The sequence below is a fragment of the Sparus aurata genome, chromosome 24, assembly GCF_900880675.1.
Source record: "Sparus aurata chromosome 24, fSpaAur1.1, whole genome shotgun sequence".
NCBI classification, from domain to species: domain Eukaryota; kingdom Metazoa; phylum Chordata; class Actinopteri; order Spariformes; family Sparidae; genus Sparus; species Sparus aurata.
In genome coordinates this window covers 14918743-14941494 of record NC_044210.1, presented here as the reverse complement: position 1 = coordinate 14941494, position 22752 = coordinate 14918743, and the positions used below count along the sequence as shown (strand labels likewise).

Genomic DNA, 22752 nt, shown 5'->3' with positions numbered 1-22752 from the left:
GCTTCTTCCAACGCTGGCTCGAATACAAATAGTCCTCCTTTCCAAAAAAAAAATCAGTTTTGCCGTGCGGTGCGTGAAAACATTTCCACAAGTCTGGAGGGGGGGTTACAGGTGCCCGGGCGCAGCCTCGCGTATCGAGCAGTTTCTGTTTCCAAGACAGCACGGCCGCTTGTATCTTGATTTTGTTGTGCGGGGGGGGGGTGAATAAAGCACTCTTGGCTCCCCTTGCCTTGAACCTCGGCGCCGCGCATCCCGGAGATGCAAAGAGCAATTTACCCGACATGCGAAATTCACATTTCGCCCAGAGGTAAAAGCCGAAAAAGAAGAGAGGAAACGAGCCTGTCGGGGCCGCACAGGATTCTGTTTGACTGAGCGCTCCACGCTAGGCCGCTAATTGCCTGCGATTGATGGAGAAAAGCGCTCGAGGAAACGTTAAACTTGCAATGCATCGTGGGAAGTTGACCTATGCCGACTAAGTCTTGTCTGTGCCTTGTGGCTGTGTTTTTTTCTCTCTCTGCGTGGGCGGCGGTGGAGGTGGAGGGAGGGTTATCGGCACATCTGAGGCCTGTGTGTGTTGTGGATGTGTGAAACGGGAGAAGAAGAAGAAGAAGAAGAAGAAGAAGAAGAACAAACCCTTTTGTTGCAAGAACACTCCATCAGAAGTCGAGCGGCAATCAAAAGGATCCAAGCGCAAAAAAAATAAAAAATAATGATCTGGACTCGATGCCAGACTGAAAGATTTCAGCGCTTTGTCTCTCCCGCTCCGAGTCGCTTTAATCACTCGGCTCTGATGTCGCGAGCCGGGGTTCATTTTCAGGGAGGGCGAAAGGGAATCGTGTGTGTGTGTGTGTGAGGTGTTCGTGCGCCTCGTTGCTACAAATTAGCCCTCCCACTCACCTTGTTAAGTGTGTATTTTTATTTATTTCTTTTTAAGGGGAAAACACAAGAAGGGAACAACATCTCTGCCCACCGTCCACCTTGTTAAGTCTGAGCACATCACCCAGCGCGTAGCATCCTTCATCTTCTGTGTTGCTGAAGCTGATGCGGCGGGAGGGGAAATGCAGGTGCTAGTGTTTACCTCCCTCCGGACCTTCCCCCTCCTCCCCCTCCTCCTCGTCTCTCCCTGCTTCCTCTCTCCTCCGGCGGCGCGGAGCAGGGAAGCTCGGATAAATATTGATCTGGATAGCTTTAGAAAAAAATGTTTAAAAAAAAGGACAATTTCTGGCAACGGGAGGAAATTAACTAGTGTCAAAGCGAAAGAAAATGACTGAGAAAGGGCAGAGTAATCCTTTAATTTAATTACGTAAATTACAACAAAAAAAAAAGCCCTGGCTAAGTCTGTTTTTTCTTTCTTCAGCCCGCTCTCTCCCTCTTCGCTCTCCCTCGCTCCCGCTGGAAGGCTTTCCTGTGGTTGCTAAGCAACAGGGAAACAGTTTTTCTTTGGTTTTCGCCAGCGGGTCCCGGAGGCTGGCAGGGAGAAGGGGGCACAGTGGAGGCACTGTGGAGTCTGCCAGCATCCGAGTGCATGCCTACAGCTGGGGTCGCCCCTCTGTTACCCCCTCCTCCGCCCCTCGTTCTCAGCCACAGCGCCCCCGGGAGGCACCCCGGGGTTACGGCAGGGTCGCATCGGCGGGGCGAGCTCAGAAACACGGGGTCACGGCGGGGTCAGAGTGATGAAACTGCACGACTTTTCCGACCACGGGGCCCCGGATCAACAAGCTCCCCCCCTCCCGGAGAAGAAAGCCTTTTTTTTTTTTTTTGCTCTTTCGATGCCGAGTCACAAGTTGCACCGAGTTGCGTGAAGTTGCGCAACTTGCTAACTCTCGTACAAACATGACAGAAAAAAATGATTTCACCGAGGGGATTTTGACAGGCAGTGAAGTACCTCACAATAGAAATCCTTTTTACAATAAGTATGCTAATCAAAGCCTCCTCTGAAACGGATTCTATTTCTCTTTTATTATGTTGTTCTTTCTCTTCAGGTGATTGACACATTGTAATCTCACTAATAAGCACCTCCACTGTCTGTTTCATTCCCATTGTGTTAGTGTTACAATAGGCCAACTTGGCAGGTGTGCGCTTGCCGAGCGCTCGATATAGACGCGAGTCTCGGTTACCTGGTATTATCCTGAAAATGCAGGCACTCCACACGCTGTGCCCCGACTGTCAGTCTCCACTAGCGTCTCCCAGGGGTCAGCAGCCAATCAAACCTCACATTACTCATTTCCTCCCACTCTCTGAACCAATCATCTGGCCTGTCTCTGGTCATTAGGTTGTCTCTGAAAATGCCCGTTCGCTTCAGAGCTACTGTGCCCGGTGACTGGAGATTTAAAATTCCCCTTAAATGAGAAGTTATTATTTAATGATCGTTGAGAGTTTGAAGGCACGTCAGTGATGCTCGATGCTGCTTTGAGCACACATAAAAGACTTGAATATAACCAAATAAAGAAAAGAATGTTAAAGTCAGCTCCGTTTTGTGCACTGGTGGGAAACTGGTGAGGGATCGTTTAATTGTTGTTGCACTAGTGACTCCTTAAGGTTGTTGTCAGCACCTGTATATAGGAAGTTGGAAGCTATAGGGAAGTTAAACATCAGCTTTTCACCTCCATCTCTGAACCGTCTCAAACAAACAATGCTACAGAAACTAGTCCGAAAAGTGAACTTGGAAATAAGTTAGTATTTTGGCACTTTCACTTCCCTGATCTTAAGTTAATCAATTAAATGTCTAAAAGACGGTCTGTGGTTCGCACAACTTCACATTTTGTTGTAAGACATAAAATCTGCCAATATCGTGTGTCTTAACAAAGGCTGTCGCTAACAATCGGCAAACCATTCAACTGTAGTGACAAACTATCGAAACTCTAACTTTGAAACTGCGTATAGTGGTGGTGATAACGTTGAAGTCATGCGACCACACTGTACTTCATTTATATGTATTTTTGAAGCATTGTGAAGCACACAAACATGTGTCATCTTGTGCAATGATCAAAAATCCAGGTGAAAATTACCAGGGTGATGCTAACTTGCGGGTTAGCCCACAAAAATACATCATACGCTACTACAGCAGTCTATTTCAACCTTCCTGATGTAAATGTCAACTATACTTATCATCTATCGTTGTTAGCTAAAAGCATTAGCATGCTAAGTACTTTTAGCTCCGACCTGTGCTCAGCTAAGACACAGTATATTCAGGATTTATATTTAGAAAGTTGTTAGCTTTATTAGCTCTGTTAGCTGTTATCTCCCTTAGCCAAGAACACTGCATGACTAACGGCTAACGGCTAACTAGCTTGTCTCCTGCTGATTTTGGAGGAAATAGAGAACATTGCCTGCGGATAGTAAGTTTCCTGCATCCTGTCATATTTTTTTCTTGGTTTTGTGCCGAGTATAGTAAAAAGCACGAAAAGACGCCCTCCGTTGCAGCTAGCACTCACTTTAGTTTGTTATTTTCCAAGTGATAATTAAACAATGTACATACAAAACTAGAACTAGGATAACAGGATGCCGTTAGTCCAGCCCTGCTATACACCACGTTGTCTCCCTGAGATGAAAACAAGCAGTTAACAAAGAGTATGCCACAGAAAAACAGGGAACGTTGTATCAAAAAAGAAAAGAAAAAGCTGCAGGAATAAAATATCTTCCTGCTAACAATGCCTCCATTGTACTGGCTGCTGTTAAACCTTGTAAGCAGATCTGTTTCCTTTTCTTTTTTTTTCAGCCTCCACTTTAAAATGTAGTGTTCTAATTAGGCTTGTCAGTGGTGGTCGGTAAAATGTGTTAGCGTGGCATTTAACAGCTGTTGTATGTGTGTTGGTGAGTTTTCCTGTGTGTGTATAAGGAAGCTCGGGCTGCTGTTTGAGTGACTCGGATGAATATTGCATGGCCGCGGAGATGGAGCTGCTGCAGCGAGGGGAATAAGCTGTTTTAGAAGACACACACTTGCAGCACGTGCACGCGCACATTTGATTTTCCGGGAATGACGCGGTATCTATGCTAAACTGGTTGGTCTGTCGGTCTACAGAAGGTGATCTCGGCTATATTCTTCAGGGTTGTTATCTGTTCATATGACTTTTTTTAACCCGCAAGCTTTTGATTTTTCATACATTTTACTGGAGAATTATGATGAAAATATCAAAAAATGTAAAGTGCTCACCTTGGCTCATACTTCAGCCTCATTCTGCAGAATTAATTTGCCTCATCGAGTGCATAACACAGAGGTAATCAGCCTGATTTTTAGTGACTTTTGAGAAGGTCAATTGATGCACAATGAGGCAGATAGTTAAGGTATGCCGTGCTCTTCAGCAAGGCACTTAGCACTCGTATTATGAGTCAGGTCTTTTCTGCCAAGGCCAAATTATTGTTCTCTGTTTTAGATTCAGGTCTCTGAGGTATTTAATCACACCTGACTTAGAGTTTCCATCGATGCCTTCAACACGAGGAATACAAAATCAAGTTAATCAAATACAATTACTGTATTTGGATTCGAAATGATTGCTTCCAAAGGTGCGACTGTTTACCGGCGCTTACAAATTGCTAGTATTACGGCATCCCGAGCTTTAAAGAGCAGCTGAGAGATGATGATTAGATGAGAGGTGTAATCAGCCTGCAATCGAGTTGGCATTTTAATCATTTTGGACTGTATGTCCAAAGTTTTCATGAGCTTGACATTTGAAAATGCAAATAACATGCTCGGCGCACAGAAAACGAGGGGAATGCATTAAGTGTGTTCCATGAGTCAGACATGGCAAAAAAAAAAAAGAGAGAGAGACAGATCCACTCTTTTAAAGCTGAATTAAAGCTCTGAATAACTTCTGGATATACGCCCGAAGATGCATCAGAGAGGGAAGAAGGAAGTCTGCAGATGTGACGAAACATAAAACTATAACACTTTACGTCATCGGTGAATCAGATTCCCGTCTGAGTCAGAGAGAGTTACAGCGGCACTGATGGTTGTTTTAACGATGGAAACTACTTGCATGGGCTCATGCTGTCTTACAACATCATCAAATATGTATTTTGTTTTTTTTAATGTTTTGATTGATGGACCCCCGAGTGGCAGACAATACATACTGCCTGCATAAGTCTTGCAGCAGCCTTTTCAGATTTGAGTTTAAGCTTCTTGAATCAAATGGTACCCAATCCTTTTCTGAAAACTATCACAAGAAAAGAACTACCATGTTCGTCGATCGTGCAGTACATTTGGATTATGTTAGATTTACATCAAGAACTCCACTTGGCAGCTACAGAACAGTGGTTAAGGTTGAAGAAGGATTGTGGTTACGGTTACTTTGAAGGCAAACATTATAGGAAAAAGCAATTTGAGAAGGATAGTTGCTGAGTCTCATTCCCAGGTTGTCAAATACTAGGTTAGAATTTCAGGCAACATGTTGGTGCTTGAAGACCAGTGAGACTCAAGAATCAACAATCAAGTGCCTTTCTCAAGAATCGCCTTCCGTACCTTTGATCGCAGGTTCAGATATGACACAAACTCAATCTCCTGAATCGAAGTGTTAGCGTCAGAGGAAGGGTTAGGGTTAGGGTTAGTTCGATGCCCATTCACCAACCCAACCTACCATACTCTCTAGTTTGCTACATAAAGGACTATTTCTACACTAGGTTGGAGTTGGTGTTGGAGGTCAATCTTGAAGTGCAGAGTCGTCCAATGTTGACGTAGTTCTTGGGTTGCTGGGCTGTTTGTTCCATGGCTGTTTCACTTGTCTAAACATTAGTATATGATTCTGCAGCCATCATATCTGAGCCTGCGATTTAAATACACTCCTCTCTTTCTTTCCCCCCCCCAGTCAATCAGAGAAGTGACCGGCTACGTGTTGGTGGCTCTGAACCAGTTCGACTACCTGCCGCTGGAGAACCTACGGATCATCCGAGGCACCAAACTGTACGAGCGTCGCTACTCTCTGGCAATCTTCCTCAACTACAGACGGGAAGGGTACTACGGTCTGAGGCAGCTGGGGCTGCGCAACCTCACAGGTCAGAATCATTGATTGACAGACATCGAATCTTAAGGTAGGGAAGGCGATTCTGGAGAAAGATAAGTGATTTTGAGTCTTATTCCCAGGTCATCCAATACCGCCACTTTGGGCCGGCATCGTAACCCAAAGCATTGGTATTTGATGACTTGGGAATGAGACTCTCCCTTTCCAGAACTGTCTTCCCTTCCTACATTTGATGACATGCTGCATTCTCGGCACGTCTCAAACTGTGGAAAACTCTTTTTTTTTTTGTACTTTTCCTTCTGCTTCACTTAATCTCTTAGGAGGCACATTAATTAAATCAGTAAGTAAGTAAAAGGCAATTTTGACGCAACAAGGCACCACCAAATAACATACATTTTATAATAATTATGATAAATCATTGGAGACAATTTGCAATATTAACTCCCTCAGGAGATGATTTATAGCGTCTGAATTAGGGGCACATTTCTCAGCGCACTACAAAACACGTCGCCACCTCTTCCACTACGAATGTTCGTGTTTGACTTGTTTTTACACCCACATGTACAGTTTTAGTAGGGCCTTTTTAATTAAGTCACAAAATTGGAACTCAACTTTTGAAGCTACGTATCTGCTACCCCGGCAAATTAATCGCCTGCTTTGCCGTATAGAGGGATCAAATGTCTGTGAAGAGTCCTATTTTCCCGTTAATTACATTTTTGTTTACACGCTCAAAAATGGGCTTCTTTCAAAACGCAAGTTTTAGGAAGTGGTTGTGTTATGGTTTATGTAACTGCTGTTCATGCTTTTGTCATCAAACAAGAGGGCATGAGCCAAAGCGGATTGAGTTTTAAAGGGTAGCTTTTGTCTGTTTTAGCTGTATCTCAGTATCAGATCTTGGAGTCACGACCCGTGCATCAGTTAATCTTTGCCATTTTGGTGGTACCCAGTCTTTGAGTGACCTTCCAACTCCAGTCAGAATAATAGAAGCACTGTCTTCTTTGACGGGCTTTTAAAGTATCTGCTTTACTGTCTTCCTGCTGAATCATATCTCCTCTCGCTGCTCACCGAATAGCCAATTTCCTCATTTGCTGTATAAATCACACATGTAATTTTCACAGATTGAGCCGCTGCTAAAAGGTTCACTTCAGGAGTCAGGTGTTGCCTCTTTGTGTTTTTTTTTTCTTTTTGGCATTACCATCGCTCCAGGGGAGAAACTCAAGCTGTCGCAGGAGAAGCACCGGCTGAGGGACAACTGTCACATACAATCTGAGCAAAAGCAGCGGAGCTCGGTACTTGGGGTCACTCCTTTTTTTTTTGCAGCCTTTTTTTTCTGCTCTATTTGATGCCGTACCGTCGAGATTGATGGGGAAGATGTTCAAACAGAGAGAAGCTGTGATACAGGATGAAGGTCAGGAATGAAAAAACCCAAGCGTTGGAAGAAAAGATGAGGTTGTCCAAGGCTGTGCGAGACAGTGTCAGCACTTGAGGGGATGCACCGAATGTTTGAACACTGGGTGTAGTGAAGTACTGTACACGTTAAACATGTTAAGTGAATAAACTAGAAGGCATTGGACTTGTGGGAACAAAGAGAAACTTTTCTTCTTTGCTCTTATTGTAATATTCCTCCACCTTGCACATTAAGATACTTGTAAACGAGGTCCGCGAAGCCTTTTCCAGTCTCGACGAGGCTTGTTTTCGTCGTTCATCTTGTTGGACCTTGGAGGATATTAGCTGGATTTCTTTATGGCAAGAAAACAAGTAAACGAGCTCTGTTCTTCCAGCACGAATGGAGCTAAATCTTTTGGAGCGTCTCACAATGGCCGACGTGAAGAAAAATCACGTCCAACACGTATGTCCCCTCAAGTACAGCCAAAGAACAAAGACAAATTTGTGAGATGCTGCCAATCCACCCGACGATTTGCTCATACCAAGGTGTACGAAGTCGTTTTTCTCGTCCCGTTTTGATTTGAAAATGTGAAAACCGCTACATGTGGCACCTTTGAGGTTAGTTTTATGGCTGGATTTTGCAAAGAAGATGCCAGAGCATCAAAAAAAGAAAGGGCATAAAACTGGACTCGATCCCACCGCGGACCGACCACGTGCCCTAAACTGCCAAGCCACCAGCACGCCTCTGCTGTATCACCCCTTTGTTGTATTTTTGCCCGAGGCTCCTTCCCTGGCATCGATCTGCCCAGCTTTACACCGCTCTCCTGTGGGCATTGCAATTTATCCTACATCCATCCGGCGTTCCTACTGCAGGCAATTCTCTGTCAAAGTGTTTCACAAAAGGAGCCAAATTAATTTGAGTCTCAAACAGAAGTCACGCGTCCTCCAAGTCCTGTACCAACCTTTGTAACTTTTGTGGGGGGTGGGGGGGGTGTAGATGGAGGACAAATACAGGAAGCTTTCAACAAGCACAATAAAATCTGCAGACGTCGATATATTGATGAGAAAACCCCATCAGTGTTGAGAAAAGCTGGACAGCAGAAATTCATCCTGGGCTCTTACACCATCGACTTTGCCGGGGTGTTTTTGTGATTGATGGCGGGGGATCAAACACTGATCCATATTAAAGCACATGACAGATTTAGTGTAATAAGCAGCCTTTTTATGGAGTCTGAACACGGTGATAAAGGACTCCTGAGAGTTTTAAGGGCATGCTGACACCCTGAGCTGGTAAAGCAGTAGGGCACCTTCCATTTTGACCATCCCTTTATAGAAAGAGAGGCCTGAATAGACCTTTTGTCTTTTTCTGACTCATGGACACGGGAAGCAGAAGTGCTGAGGGGGCTGCAGTATTCCTTAAAGTGAGGCATCATAAAAACTATCTAAAAGTTTGATGACATACAAGTAAGAAAGAGTGGAGTGTATGAACAGAAATGTCCACAATGTTTTAAAAAAGATTATTTGATTATGACTTCTGATGTACCTCTACAGTTCTGAGGTTGATCCTTAAAGGTCCAATTTGTATTAAAGTTGACTTTTGAGTCTCGACCCCAGAGCGTCTGTTATTTATTGTGTTGGGATTGAGACAAAAAAATCAACTTTCTCACAAATTGGACCTTTAACATAGATCTTTTGGTATCTCAGATAATACCTAGATAAACCTGCATGAACTGAAGTCTTGACATGCATCTCGATTGACAACGAGTGTGTTTTTTACACATAAAACTGGAACAACTTGATGTCTTACACTTGCCGAATTTACAAGAAAGCCCAAATAATTAAGAATTTGTCATAGAATTTGTTTCACTAAGTTAATAAAGCTCCTCCTAACTCACAACTATCAAAATTGATCATTTTTCTTATGGAGTCTGGTTGATTTCTGTATGGGTTACGTCTCTTGCACGCATCCAGGCCCCCCCCAGGCTCCCCCTCTTGACTGTGTTGTTGCTGCTTAAATAGCAGAAATATTAGATTTAGGTAACCCTATCCATTCAAAACACTGATATTGCACAAGATTTACTGACGTCATCATATAGACTGTCCTCTCAGTACCCCCAGCTGTGACGGACTTCCTGTTCTGACTCATGTTGCTCATTCCTGTTTTCTCTTTTGTCCTCAAACCGCCGGCATCTAATGACAACGAATGCTTATTTTGTTGCTACTAGCTGAAAAATAACTTGGACTGAGAGGGTCGTAAAAAAGTCACCGTTATTGGCTCGGTTCTGTTTTATTTATTTTTTTTGTTTTTATTTCATGAGAAACCGCTGGAGTTTGCACACCTGTACTCCGAGTTATTTTCTTTTCCCCCCCGAGGTTAAAATGTTGCATGATCAGTGTCCTTCATAACCTTCCGGGAATGAGGCAATGATTCAGCAAGTGGACCGACGTTTCTGCGCTGAACTCCAGCAACTACACAGTACATTTTTTTTGAAAAAAAAAAAAAAAAAAGATATCAGGATGTTTTTCTTTATGTAGCCGGAAAAAGGCAGAGTTGAAAATGCAAGTGAGGTATCTTCAAATCTTTCTGGGTGCAGTAAGGTATCCCTTGCATTATTTATGTCCACAATGCATAATCTACATCTCCAGGATTTCGCCTATGTTCTGAAACTTTTTCCGTAGACTTTGTTGATCCTCTGAGGCAGAATTTACCTCGGCTTCACCGCTGTGATTCAGGCTCTCCTCCACCGGCCCCCCTGCCTGTCTGGCTGGCACTCCGAATGTCTCCTGTTTTAGCACATGCTCGGGATGGGTGCCTCACATCGCTCGCCTTTTCGCCCATACTGTCTGATCCCAGAGCACCCCGATGCTGCAATTAAGCCAGACCCAACCATGCATATGGATCAGTGCTGTTCCTCCCGATTCCCTCCACTCCTCTGCCTGGGACTAGCTGATATATACAGTGAACTCTCTCTTTTAGCTCACAATTAGGCCTTATTATTTTCCCTTCCCTGTGATGAGATAGCTGCATTCACATTTGCTTGAATTCAAATGATGAAATGCACTTATTTGTGATTCATTCTGCAGCCTACCACCATATCTGGAGGGGGTGTACGCGCCCGCGTATTCAGCGTTTCTCGCTGCTCACAATACATTAAACAACAGCTTCACTGCAACTCTATCCCTCTGTGGATTCACTCCACAGTGGGAGTCCACAGAAAGCGTGGAATTCAATTTGGCTGCGGAGTCCGTATGCATAAAGCTGTGCGGTCTTTACAGTAATCTGCGTCAAAGAAAACTCCTCTGTTATAGACTTGTTCGGCTTCACCCTATGATGCCCCTGCAGCTCCCTGTAAGCCTTAATAACCTATAACACGCACACACAGCGCATGCATCACACTGTGTGCATACACGTAACATGCCTCGCTACGCACTGCAGTGCTAATTACCCCACGCTGCGCGGCAGCGGTGATAATAACTACCATCAGACTCTCGGAGCTGATGAGGTGGCGTGTATGAAATGGTTTTCAGATCCAGATTCTTTTCTCCTTTGCTTACGTTTTGCATTGTTTGTGAGCTTCTTTTTTCACATTTTTTTTTTTCCACCCTGTGAAATTGCCCATTTGGATGGGCGCCAAATGGCTCAGCGTGCCCCAAAGAGAGCTCCGACTCCAACTTCCCATCTGGCAGCCGCGCCCCCCCCCCCCCCCCCACTCCATGCTCGTGTGCAGAATCCAAAGCACCAGCTCTGCCATCGCCTCTCTTTCGCTCGGCTTTCTCACCTGTTTCGCTTCCCTTAAGGCTCGCTGGAACTGCGGCGACACCCGCCGTGACTTCACAACCTGGCAACGACCCAAACGTCGCCCAATTCTGAGCTAATAATTCAGCAATTCTGCAGCGCTAACTGCAGGATTTTTGTGGGTATTTTGAATGCATTTAGGCCAAATTAGCAACAGCAGTTGCTGCTGAGATGAATTGATTAATAGACTTCATCTTAATTAACCCCGTGTGCATCTTTATTTTTAGAGCATGACTATTGATTTACCGGCTCACGAGCACTCTCAGCAGTTTCTCATTTTGGAAATAAGTGGAGATCTTTGTTACTGAAAGTGACGATGGGAGGGAGGGCACAGATTTTTAATCAAAGGTGCACAGTGTAGTTTTGGGGAAGACGTTTTTTAAGAAGAGAAAGATCGATATCGACAAACAAGTTAAATAAACTCTTTTCTTTTTCATGACTGAATAAACAAACTGATCTCGCAGGACGACACGGTTTCATACCATTTTACTTATATGTGGCGGACCCTGCCACCTGTCTAGCTTCAATCAGTGTTCTGGGACTACATTTCCCTCCGAGAACAGCTTTTTTATCCACTTAGGGAGTTTGTATTTTCACCAGTGTTGGGCAAATTACTTTGACAATGTCATATAGCACATTATTGTTACTATGAGACACTAATAAATAAGTGGGTTCTTAAAAAACAAAACAATAAACGCTTCACTTTGGTCAATAATGTGTTTTATAGCACTTTACATGACATAACTGTAGTAAGATGGTATTAAACACTTAATTTAATGTCTTCTCCAAAACTTCATTTTTCCCCTTTACCTCGACTTTTATTTCACTTCATGTAAATCTTAAGAAAATCTCCTGAGAGTTACCAAACTTTTTTTTTTACTCTTAAGTGTGACTGAGGTCTGTACGGTAAATCCCCTCAGTGGGGAGTAAAAAGATCCAGCATATCAAAAGATATCACACCCTCGCACCTAAAAGGAGCATCGTACAGCACTCCAGCTGACTGATGTTGCCTTTTCATGCGTCCATGCTCGCATCCTTCTTCACCTCACATTCGACTCAAACTAACAGAGATCGGGCTGTGTTTGTACGCACGCAACTGTCAGGTTTACCAGGGAAGAAAAGTTCAAATGTGGAGGTTGGGGGGGGGGGGGACCTTGGTAATTGTGTTTGAAATTTGCATAGTAAAAAACCTACTTCCAAAGCCTCTTTATTTAACATAAAGCTTGTGGTGTGATCTCCAAAAAGTGGTGTAATTACAGAAAGATCAAATAGAGCAAAAGCGGCTAATGCTAATACCCGCTCACTCCGGACTGTTCTGAGGAAGAGGGAGAGTGGAGGGAATGCGGCCCATTAATAATGAATTCAGTGTCATCATTAAGGCGCCAAATGATTAAAACATATCTCCCAGCTTCAAACGCTGCTTTGCTACCCCAGAAAATGCTGCAGTCGTGGATGTGCAGAAGCGAGCGAGCCCTTCAGTCTGCTTGTGAAATAAAGTTTTGCTTTTTTTGCTTTCATCTTTACCCCCTTCTTTTTTTTTTTTTTTTTGGTGTTGAAACACCACGGCACCAGCGTTCCCTTTTGAAAACAAAAAAACACTCCGATGTTATGTAATGCGATGCAACCCGTCGATCTGCTCAGACGTTTCTTAGATATGACGAGCCAGGTTGGAAAAACATCTTTGTTGCACACTCCTGAGTCCTCTCGGTTGCGTTTGCGCCTGGAGAATACAGAGCCCGGCCAAACGGAACCCAATAACCTGCTGCCTGTTGTTGCTCGGTGTCTCTTCTGAGGAGCAGACAAGATAACACAGCATCTCATTAAATAAAAGGTGACTTTCATTGACATGCAGACGCACAATAGGACGCCATGTCGGACCACGCGGTTCATTTTCCCATCTTTTCACCCAGAAGTCATTGTGATGCCAGACCTGTGCTCGGTTTTATCCATGTTGTGCTGTCAGACGCTGGTGTTTCGTTTAAATCCGTTGACAAGACGACTCAGACTTCAGGTTTGTCTCCATTAGTGGTTGTGGCGTGTCTGGAAGAAGAGCGAAATGATCTCTAATGGAATGGTAATAGTCCCCCAGGGCAGTGTGTCTGCTGCTCTGTGCACCGTTCTTTGACGCAAGGGGTTCACTTCCACCGGCTGACACACTGTGTTCTGCGGGTCAGTACCAGATGACCCTCACTAACCGAGCTGCCTGCACACCTGACAGAATAATAGCCCTCACGCCATAATACTGTGTAACATAGCGAGGGGAAAAAAAGTGCCCCCAATGCCCAACTTCCCAATCCTGTTAAATGTCAAATTGTGTCTTTAGGGAGTTAGCATGGGGCAGCCGGGTAAACCCAGGGGCTCATTACAGAGAAATGACCTGATTGCCTGCCCTAGCTTAAGTTTCAAAAATGGGAAGATTTCTATCTTATTGCAGAAGCAATTCCTAAACCCATGGCCATATCCTCACTTAAGAGATGAAATAACAAGAACTGTAAACCCGATTGTAAAATTAGCAATTGTCTGTTGCCTCTATCCATGAAAACAGCTGTCTCCCCTCACTCGTCAATGAGAAGCTAGGTTGCTATAGCTAATATCAAAGGAAAGAGTGTTAAATATTAGCTTTCATGAGTCTGGGGGTTTTTAATTGTATCAATGGAGAAGAGGAGATAACTATCGATACAGGGTTTGAGAAACATAAAGCTAACAAGCTCATATCAGTGTTAGCATCTCCGGAGGGTTAACATCAGTGTGAGCTTCGCCAACAGGCTAAAATCAGTGTTAGCTTCTAGGTTAACATCAGTGTTAGCTTCCAACTTAACATAAATGTCAACTTCTCCAACAGGCTAACATCAGTGTTAGCTTCTAGGTTAACAGCAGTGTTAGCTTCCAACTTAACATAAATGTCAACTTCTCCAACAGGCTAACATCAGTGTTAGCTTCTAGGTTTACATCAGTGTTAGCTTCCAATTTAACATAAATGTCAACTTCTCCAACAGGCTAACATCAGTGTTAGCTTCTAGGTTAACATCAGTGTTAGCTTCCAACTTAACATAAATGTCAACTTCTCCAACAGGCTAACATCAGTGTTAGCTTCTAGGTTTACATCAGTGTTAGCTTCCAACTTAACATAAATGTCAACTTCTCCAACAGGCTAACATCAGTGTTAGCTTCTAGGTTTACATCAGTGTTAGCTTCCAACTTAACATAAATGTCAACTTCTCCAACAGGCTAACATCAGTGTTAGCTTCTATGTTAACATCAGTGTTAGCTTCCAACTTAACATAAATGTCAACTTCTCCAACAGGCTAACATCAGTGTTAGCTTCTAGGTTTACATCAGTGTTAGCTTCCAATTTAACATAAATGTCAACTTCTCCAACAGGCTAACATCAGTGTTAGCTTCTCCAACAGGTTAACATTGGTGTTATCTTCAGTTTAAGTTGATTTTTAAACTATAATCTTTCCGTGTTCATGTTTCTCTCGACCTCCCTACCTTAGAGTTATTTTGAATTTTGGTTCAATGTCAACCTAGCTTCCTGTTATCCTAGGATTCCTATTTTTGGTCGGTTCTGTAATAGTGGAAAATGAATTAATGAAAGATGAGTTTTTTTTTCATCACAGCAGAAATTGGGGCGTGAGAAATAATAAATATAGGCTATCTACCTCCTGGAGGATGCAGAGCCTACAGGTGGATAGTTGGTGGAGGTGGAGCTGGCAGCATTGGTGCCAAACACAAAGCAGGGCAGCACATTTCTCATTGAAATACCTTAAAACCCATGATTTCAACATGCCATGCTCCAAACTTAATATAAGGGTGAGGGAAAGAAGGTTCGGATATGAAAGCTACAGAAATGGAATCAAACGCTCTGGCTGAAAAACTAATTTTCTGACAAAGCACTGAATCATTTGGTGGCACCAGCTGAAAGTATATGCTGCTCGGATATCCGTTGAATACTTTAATATATTCATGCATCTATCACAAATGAATGATCAGACATTTTATGCAATATTGTAGACACAACAAAAACCTCCCAGCTCAGACTCCCCGTCTCTGTTCGGAGTGGAAGTGGTGGGTGGTAAGGCTGAATGAGTCAGCAATTCCACACCAACAGTCCCTGGAAATCCCACCTAATCAAACCAAATAGCCGTGACTTCATCAAACTTGCTCATTAGAGCTGAATTCACTTATCGGGAGGTTACAATTACTTGTGACCAGACTTTTGTGTTCCCCTCTTTAAATGATCCGAACCACAACTTGTAAGCACCGTTTTGGTGTTTCAGAGAGCGAAACCTCAATTTTGTGTAATTCGGGTAAAGAACAATGAGGCTGTGATGTATTCAGGGACATCACTGAACGTTACTGCTGCTTCAGAATGTAACATTTCCCCCTTGATTTGCTTCATTTAATCTATATTCCACTAATCATCGGAATAATTGGCCTATCAGGATGAAAAGGCCTCATTTAACCACCTCAGTCAGAAGAAGGACAGAAAGATGGTGAATGTATGATGTATCAACAACACTGTAAGACCTACTTAACCTCACGACAGGCGTGATTTAGATTTACTGACCAGCAAGAGACTGAAAACAACAATGATGGCTCCTCAAGAGGTTAGTGTAGCTGCTATAGCATCAGTTATGATGTCATTTGAAGACTAGCAAACGACGCTGAAGGCTTTTCTCGATGTTTTCGCTCTTCTCTCAACTATCTTAGCAAAGAGTTTGATTTCTAAACTTGCTCCACTGGTTGTTGTGCTCTCCTTCTGCCGATCTGATTGGTTGAAGTTAGCCCTTGAAAGACAGATGGCTTGTAGTATATTATGAATGCGCCTTCCCTTTTCCAAACACTTTCTAGTGGCCCCTTCCCAGGTGGTCCTGGGTAAGAAACAATCTGGCACCCCAGGTTAGCAATCATTTTCTACCCAACAGATGTTCCTGCCTGAGTGACTCTCCACCAGAAGACTAGTTTGTCGAATAATACAAACACAGTTCTACACTGGAGATCTTGAGATGGCAGTTGTTTGATCAACGGCTCATTTGAGTACATATCAGCTTCTATGCCCGCCCTAGAGCCCACAATGGCAAATGAGTGATTATGGTTCCAAGTATGTAACTTTAACATACATTTCCAGGAATACGAACAGGCAAGCTGTTAAATTGCTGATAAAAGTTAAAATTTTGTTGAAATAGTTCTTACTTTGTCAAACAAATTGTCAAGTACTTTGTGCATGATTGCTTTGCAGTGGGCCAAACCACTTTGCACATGTATATTCTGATTAGGGCTAGAGTGCCTAGTGCCTAGAGTCTCTAATCAGACTTATCTCATTCAGGTAGAAGAAATATTGTAACCTCATCTATTGAAAGACTATATACTTCTCTACAGTTGGGGGAAATTAGTTGACCATATCTGGTTTCGAAACCTTTCTTTAAAACCATGTGATAAGCCCAAAACCACAATGTCGCCAAACTAAAAACAAGGCTGACAATCTGACAATGTAATTATATTCAAAGTGCCTGCCTGTTTGTCTCACCACAAGGCACATGCTACCCTCCTGACATTGCAACATATTTCTATGCTTTGGGGTCTCGAGGGAGAAAACAAAAACTGAATGGCGTATGCTTTTTGCTGCAATGTCTCCCAGGCGTCTGTAAGCTGCTTGACTTTGGGGAGTTTTTAAATGACATTTTTGGATTCATTTTTTTTTTTTAAGTGCCCCGCCTCAGTCCGAACCCCTCTTGAGATCTGTTGTGTAACTTCCACTCCAAACTCCAAATCCATTAGAGCGGCGAGCACGGCCGATCATTATCGCTTATGAATATCCACAGCAACTGTTGAAGAAGTCACAAGGTAGAAACGGGAGGTGTGCTGGACTGGCTCACAGAACCTCGCACTAAATATACTGTAGAACCAGATGGAGGCAATTTACTGGTCATAGTTGGTTTCCTGGTGTGTGTGTGTGTGTGTGTGTGTGTCCCAAATTACCCGAGTGGAGGGATGAGTGCTGCAGCGCTGTGCCAGGAAATGACAAATTGCCCATTTAGCCCATTGTAGGTGTCAATTTTAATGCAGCTCTGTTTTTGACACTTCTTAAGCATTTTGCTCCGTGAAAATATGTAATGAGTCCAATTTGAATTACAAAATGCGTGTCAGACTTGTGCTGTGTGATTGTGTGTGTGTGTGTGCCTGTGCACTGCAGGGGTCCAAGCATGCACATATTAAGGCTCTAAAGGAACCTTTTTCTCTTGGTTTCCTGACTCAAGAGTGGACAGTTAATAATAGTCCAAATTTCAAGTTATGAGCGAAGCCGCTCAGCAGTTTTACTGTCTTGACGACTCCCCCATGGTCCATTTCTAGTGCCCCCTAAATTTTAGTTTGATGTTCTGAGCTCAGGCAATTGTACCAAAACACTATTTCCAACACAATAACAGAGCAGGGAGTGGACTGACTGTCGAGGTAACTCCACTGTAAAACAACCTCTCACTGCTGTTGTAGAAAAACAACATGGGGCAGCAATTCTGGGGTTGTTTGTACTTTGAGACCGAACCTGGCAATTTATTTGATGAGTGAGTTGCATGACCTCTGGGTCGCTGAGACCTATTAAAAGCTCAGTATAAAACTTCAAAAACACATGACTGGTAAAACTACTTTTTTTTTTTTTTTTTTTTGGCAGATGTGTGGCTTTCTTGAGCTTTTGATTTTAAGTGATTTTGCCCACTTCTCTAACTTATAGCAGCTACAAGGAACTTTTCTGTTCTTGTTGATTTTGATGGCCCCTGTGGACTTGGAAACTTTCATACTTTTTCCATTGATTGCACAGGAGTAGCACTATAGTGAAGTCGAAGCTGAAGTTATCAAGGTTAAAGGTTGATTTAGTTGTCACTCTCCCTACAAAGGGTGGTACAAAGTATTGTGACACAAAAAAAGTTATTTTATTGTTCGTGCAGTGAGGAGGAGTTAAAGAGTGTGCTTCATAGTAGGTTTGTATGGCTGCAGATGCTTCTATCACATCTATGATTTAATCACGCACTGCAGAAATGCTATGCTAAATGCATAATATTTCTTTATGGTGAAGTCGGAGGATGAGTTAAAGAGTCTCGCCGCCTGAGGAGTGAAGCTGCTGTGTAGTCTGGTGGTATGGAAATGGATACTGCTGTATCTTTTGGCAGATGGCAGCAGGGTGAAAAGACTGTGGCGTGGTCGGGTAAAGTCTTTTAGTATCCTTTGGCCCTGCTGCGAGTTGTACTGCTGCTCTCTGCCAAAAGATACAGAAGTATCTGCTGCCATACCACCAGACTACATAGGGATTCATCCGTCCATCTATCTCGATGATAGTCTTGTTAACTTATGTCGGTCATATGAGGGCATCAGCATTAGATTAAAAACCGTTTCATAACCAATTCAAATGTACTTAAAATTTACACAATTCTGCGTTAATAGAATCTTCCCTGACACATACAGACACATCATGGTTGACTAGTCCCGGCCAGTACCGTTCGTTACCTAGATTAGTATTCAGTGGAGCTCCCCTCTTTTTGGCCGGCTCTTTTGTTTGCCCGTGCTGATTGGAGGGCCTCTGGTTAATTCAGATGCAGGGAAGCGGTGACAGAAGTGGGGCTTATTAGGGCTGTGAGCCCATCCCGCCTTAAGTGCAGAGTCTCCAGTTCCATTTTCATTTGCCTCCATTATTGAATTTGCTGGCTTCTCATTCGCCCTGATTGCATTTTGTGTCACCTCTAAAAAATGTTTTTAAAAAACTGGCCTCCCCCTGAGGTACTGTGACACTCAGAGGGGAGACTTACATTATGATTGTGAAGTAATGAGACTGGCAAAAGTTAGCAGAATACTTTTTTTTAAATCCTTTTCTTTCAAATCTTAATGAGATTTCTCAGTAGCCCAAGCCAAACATCCATGGGAATTTTCCTTGTCATGAGGAAACTTACCAAAGGAGAGCAGGAGTGTTAAAGTCAGTGTGTGTGTTTATAAGACGGAGAGGAAAAGCATGACAGACGGGTGGAGCAAGAGTGGGTGGAGGCAAAGAAGAAGAGTGATGGCTGGGATTCATTTAGCATCCGCCGAAGCTTTAAAAGTAAGAGAAAAAAAAAGGAAGAAAGAAAGAAAAAGAACAGTGTCATCTCCGCCTCCACCTTTTAGCTGCCTCCTCCAGCACCTACACAGCCGCCATAATCTCCTAATGTGAAGCGTTTTTCATAAGGATTCATCGCAAAACAATATCATTCGAGACTGCGAAATTTAATCAGGGGCTTTAAAACACAATTATGGTTATCGGGGAGGACGCAGCGGCAGCGCTCCGGATCGTGGGAGAGGAGGGCGGGAGGGGAGGGAGATGGAGGGGACCTCCCCCGCACTGTCTGCGCTCTAGCACTCCTCTCCCATTTGTCACCGAGCACAATATCTCTTTGGCTGGCAGAGCTAATAATGGCGAAGTGGGGGGAAACGGGACTCTGGAGACCCACCTCCGCCTTGCCGTGAAGATCAGATAAGTTCTCCTCAAGTCAGAGGCCCCCCCCCCGAGCCACCGCGGATCCGCTCATAAGGATCGGATCATTTATAAAACACAGCACACGCCTTTGACAGCTTTTTAGGTGTGTGAATAATGCAGGTCTTTATAAAATGTGCAACCGCGACGCGCGGGATGTTTCCCCCCAGCCACTTTGCACTTTGAAAAAAGTTCTTTTTGGCCACTCGTGCAGCCGAAAACCCCCCGTTTTTCGCTGATGCTTCCGTTCGTGCCTCGAGGCAAAAACTAGTTGCCATTTTCTGTCTCTATTATCTCAGCGATCCGCAGCCATTTATCTACCAGCGGCTTGTTTGCAGTCTGGAGACTCAACAGTTATTCATGGGATTTGAGAAGTCGTTTTCACTTAAGCAGCTACTTTCTCAACAGCCTCTGTGTTTCTTTTTTCCTTTCCTCCCCCCCCCCCACCACCCTCTTTAGAGTAAACACGCTCGGAGGCACTGTACATTGGAGTGCTTCACAATTAAACACAGAGGGTTTCCGAAGGGACCGACTTGCTTGTTTTCCAGCCCAGCCTTGTATTTACCTCAAATCGCTGGGTTTTTCTTCGTCTTACTCTAAATTGGCTGAGGCGAGAAATCCACAACTTTAATTTTAATTAAGGGTAGTTTGATTTTTGGAAGATGCTCAACCGCACACACACGTACTGACCCCGGCACACCGATAGTGCCAATTAACCATACCATTCGTGCACACACAAACTTCCTCTTCCTCATTCAGATTCCCACTTGTAGCACTTCTTTTTTCTTTTTTTTCCTTCTGAATATCTCTTTGTTCTCTTCCTGCCGGGGAGTGCTGTTCATTCAAGACAGCATATTGTGGGCAGTCTGGCCATCAGATGAAAGAGACTTTTACACTAGCGCGGGGAAATCTGCGCTTTATTGTTCCCCGGGTTTGACTGATCCTGTTGCAGCGCTCTCTTGTTGCCTCGCGTGTGTTTGTGAAGTTCAAAGTGCTCCGTGGAAAACCTCAGCGCGGCGGCCTGCGGATGGACTGTTTCAGCGAGGACTGCGCTATTACAATGCAATTTCTATAGACGGTTAACTTAAACACATTGTCATCCGAGGAGAAATTGAAAATGTTGCGCAGGACAGCAAAAAAAGGGACCCAGACGCAACCCCTCCGTCTTCCTGTTTCTCTAACTTGACTTTATTGGCTCTCATGCGAGTCATTATTTTCCAGAGTCGCAGATTTGTTGCGGTTTCAGCGGCGTAATGTTCATCGGCGTTCCCTGAAGAGGTTGCACTCTAAGAAAATGAAGGCAATTTGTTTCGTTCCCCACTTCGGCACCTTCTGTCATGCCAGCTGTCTGCGCTGTGTCACAGGCCACGCAGAGCGGCAGGAAGTGATGCATGTAAACGACTGCAAAGAGCTTACACACACACACATGCCGTAAACTCTCAAATAAAAGCCAATCTTCAAGTAACGCTTTGGCCCGCTGGGTCCCTAATAAAGGCCACATTAAAGAAGAAGAAACACATGCATGGGGGGGATGACATTAATTAGCTGACATGCTAAATGCACAATAGTATTAATTTCTTTAACGTAACATTCCTCTCTATTAAGCGGAGATTTAGCCCTTTGGAACAGGTGTTAATCTACCAGTTGGTTTGTAGACTACCATTTTCAAGCCTCCAGTTTTGCCATCTTGTTTACTTAGGCCACATTAGGACCATAGGGTGGAGATAGGGAGCACAAACTGCAGTGGCGGTCTAACACTTACCTACCCTACTTCATCATCTATTTGACTCTAAATGGGAGCATAATTTACAAAATGTACACCATGCTTTATTAATAAAGACTTGAAACTATATATTGAGACCATAAACTCATTAGGAAAGTGTTGGGAGAAGAAGAAGTTGGGGCTTTTTTTCCATAAGCTTACATTCAATTGCAACCAGTGGAGACCATTAGAAAGAATGCAGGTTTCCGGCAGCTCTGAGCTGTGGAGGATTTTCGGATTTAATCTGACTGAGAATTGGTGGACACGCCATGGTGGCGCCTTGTCAATCACAAGGTAGCCACGCCCCCAAACATGCCCGACTTTATAATCTATTTTACCGTAAATGGGACCATAATTCACCCAACGAACCTCATTATGGATTGAAGAAGACTCAAAGCTATTGACTGAGACCATAAACTCATTAAGGAACCTACTACTGAGGAAATAAATCAAATGAGAAGTAGGGTAATTTTCTCATGAGCTTATATACAATCTGAGGTCTTTTGCAACCGCTGGAATCGCCCCCTGCTGGCCATTAAAGCACTTCTCAGACCAAGAAGCTCTGTGCATATTTTATACGGTAAATATTATTATTTTTTGGCTCTGCAGGGTGCTGGGACACTAAACTAACCTGTGACAACTGGAGCTAATTACTGTAATGTCTATGTATGTTGTACAAGTAAGTGGTCTTTCATTAAGTGTTTGCCTTGTGTGCCCTTCTACATAATTAGTCTGCGGAAGCTCTTTTATGAATTTAAATGAAAAAGCCTACCAGGAAGGGTTTCTGTCCTTTGAGCCGCTACAAAGACTTTTAATGTGAAATAAATGAGCAGGAAGTTATGAAAGCTTTAAGGTCCAAAATTGTACAAAGTGAAATGTTTTTTTGTTGTTTTTTTTTTAATAAAAAATAAGGTTAGGTGCTACTTAATTACTGTAGAAAGTATCTAAACCCTCAATCCCCTGAGATATGAACAGCTCGGGGCGGATCTGATGGGGAACTCAATTAGCGGTGCTTGCTCAGGCCTGTGAGAGCCGGCCAATCAGTGGAAACTTGGCTTTTCAGGATGGGAAAGGGCCTTAAAGAGACAGGAGCGGTCGGACAGATGGTGGATAGAGAGGCTTCGGACTGGACCATATGAGAAAAATGATGTTTTTTTAACTTTAAAATGTTTCTTATTCCCAAACTAAGAGTATGAACCTGTAAATAAGCATAATGAAATTAGAGAAAATGAGAGCTTGGGGCTTATCTCTTCATTAGCATGTTAAAAAGTAAGCCCTCTCAGAGCTTGAGGTAAATAAAGCGCGTGAGAGGAGCTTTAACCTGTTTTATAATGGACAATATTATTGGATCTTCCTG

At 43.5% G+C, this 22752-nt stretch overlaps 1 protein-coding gene across 3 annotated transcripts in view; it reads left to right on the top strand.

Moving 5' to 3' along the window:
- The window catches only part of LOC115577202 (receptor tyrosine-protein kinase erbB-4), a 280463-nt gene that overhangs the window by 165495 nt on the left and 92216 nt on the right, over nt 1–22752 (top strand). For all 3 annotated transcript variants that reach the window (XM_030410145.1, XM_030410146.1, XM_030410144.1), the window contains exon 3: nt 5802–5988. In XM_030410145.1, coding sequence (XP_030266005.1) covers nt 5802–5988 — 187 coding nt within the window. The remainder of the gene's footprint in view (nt 1–5801; nt 5989–22752) is intronic.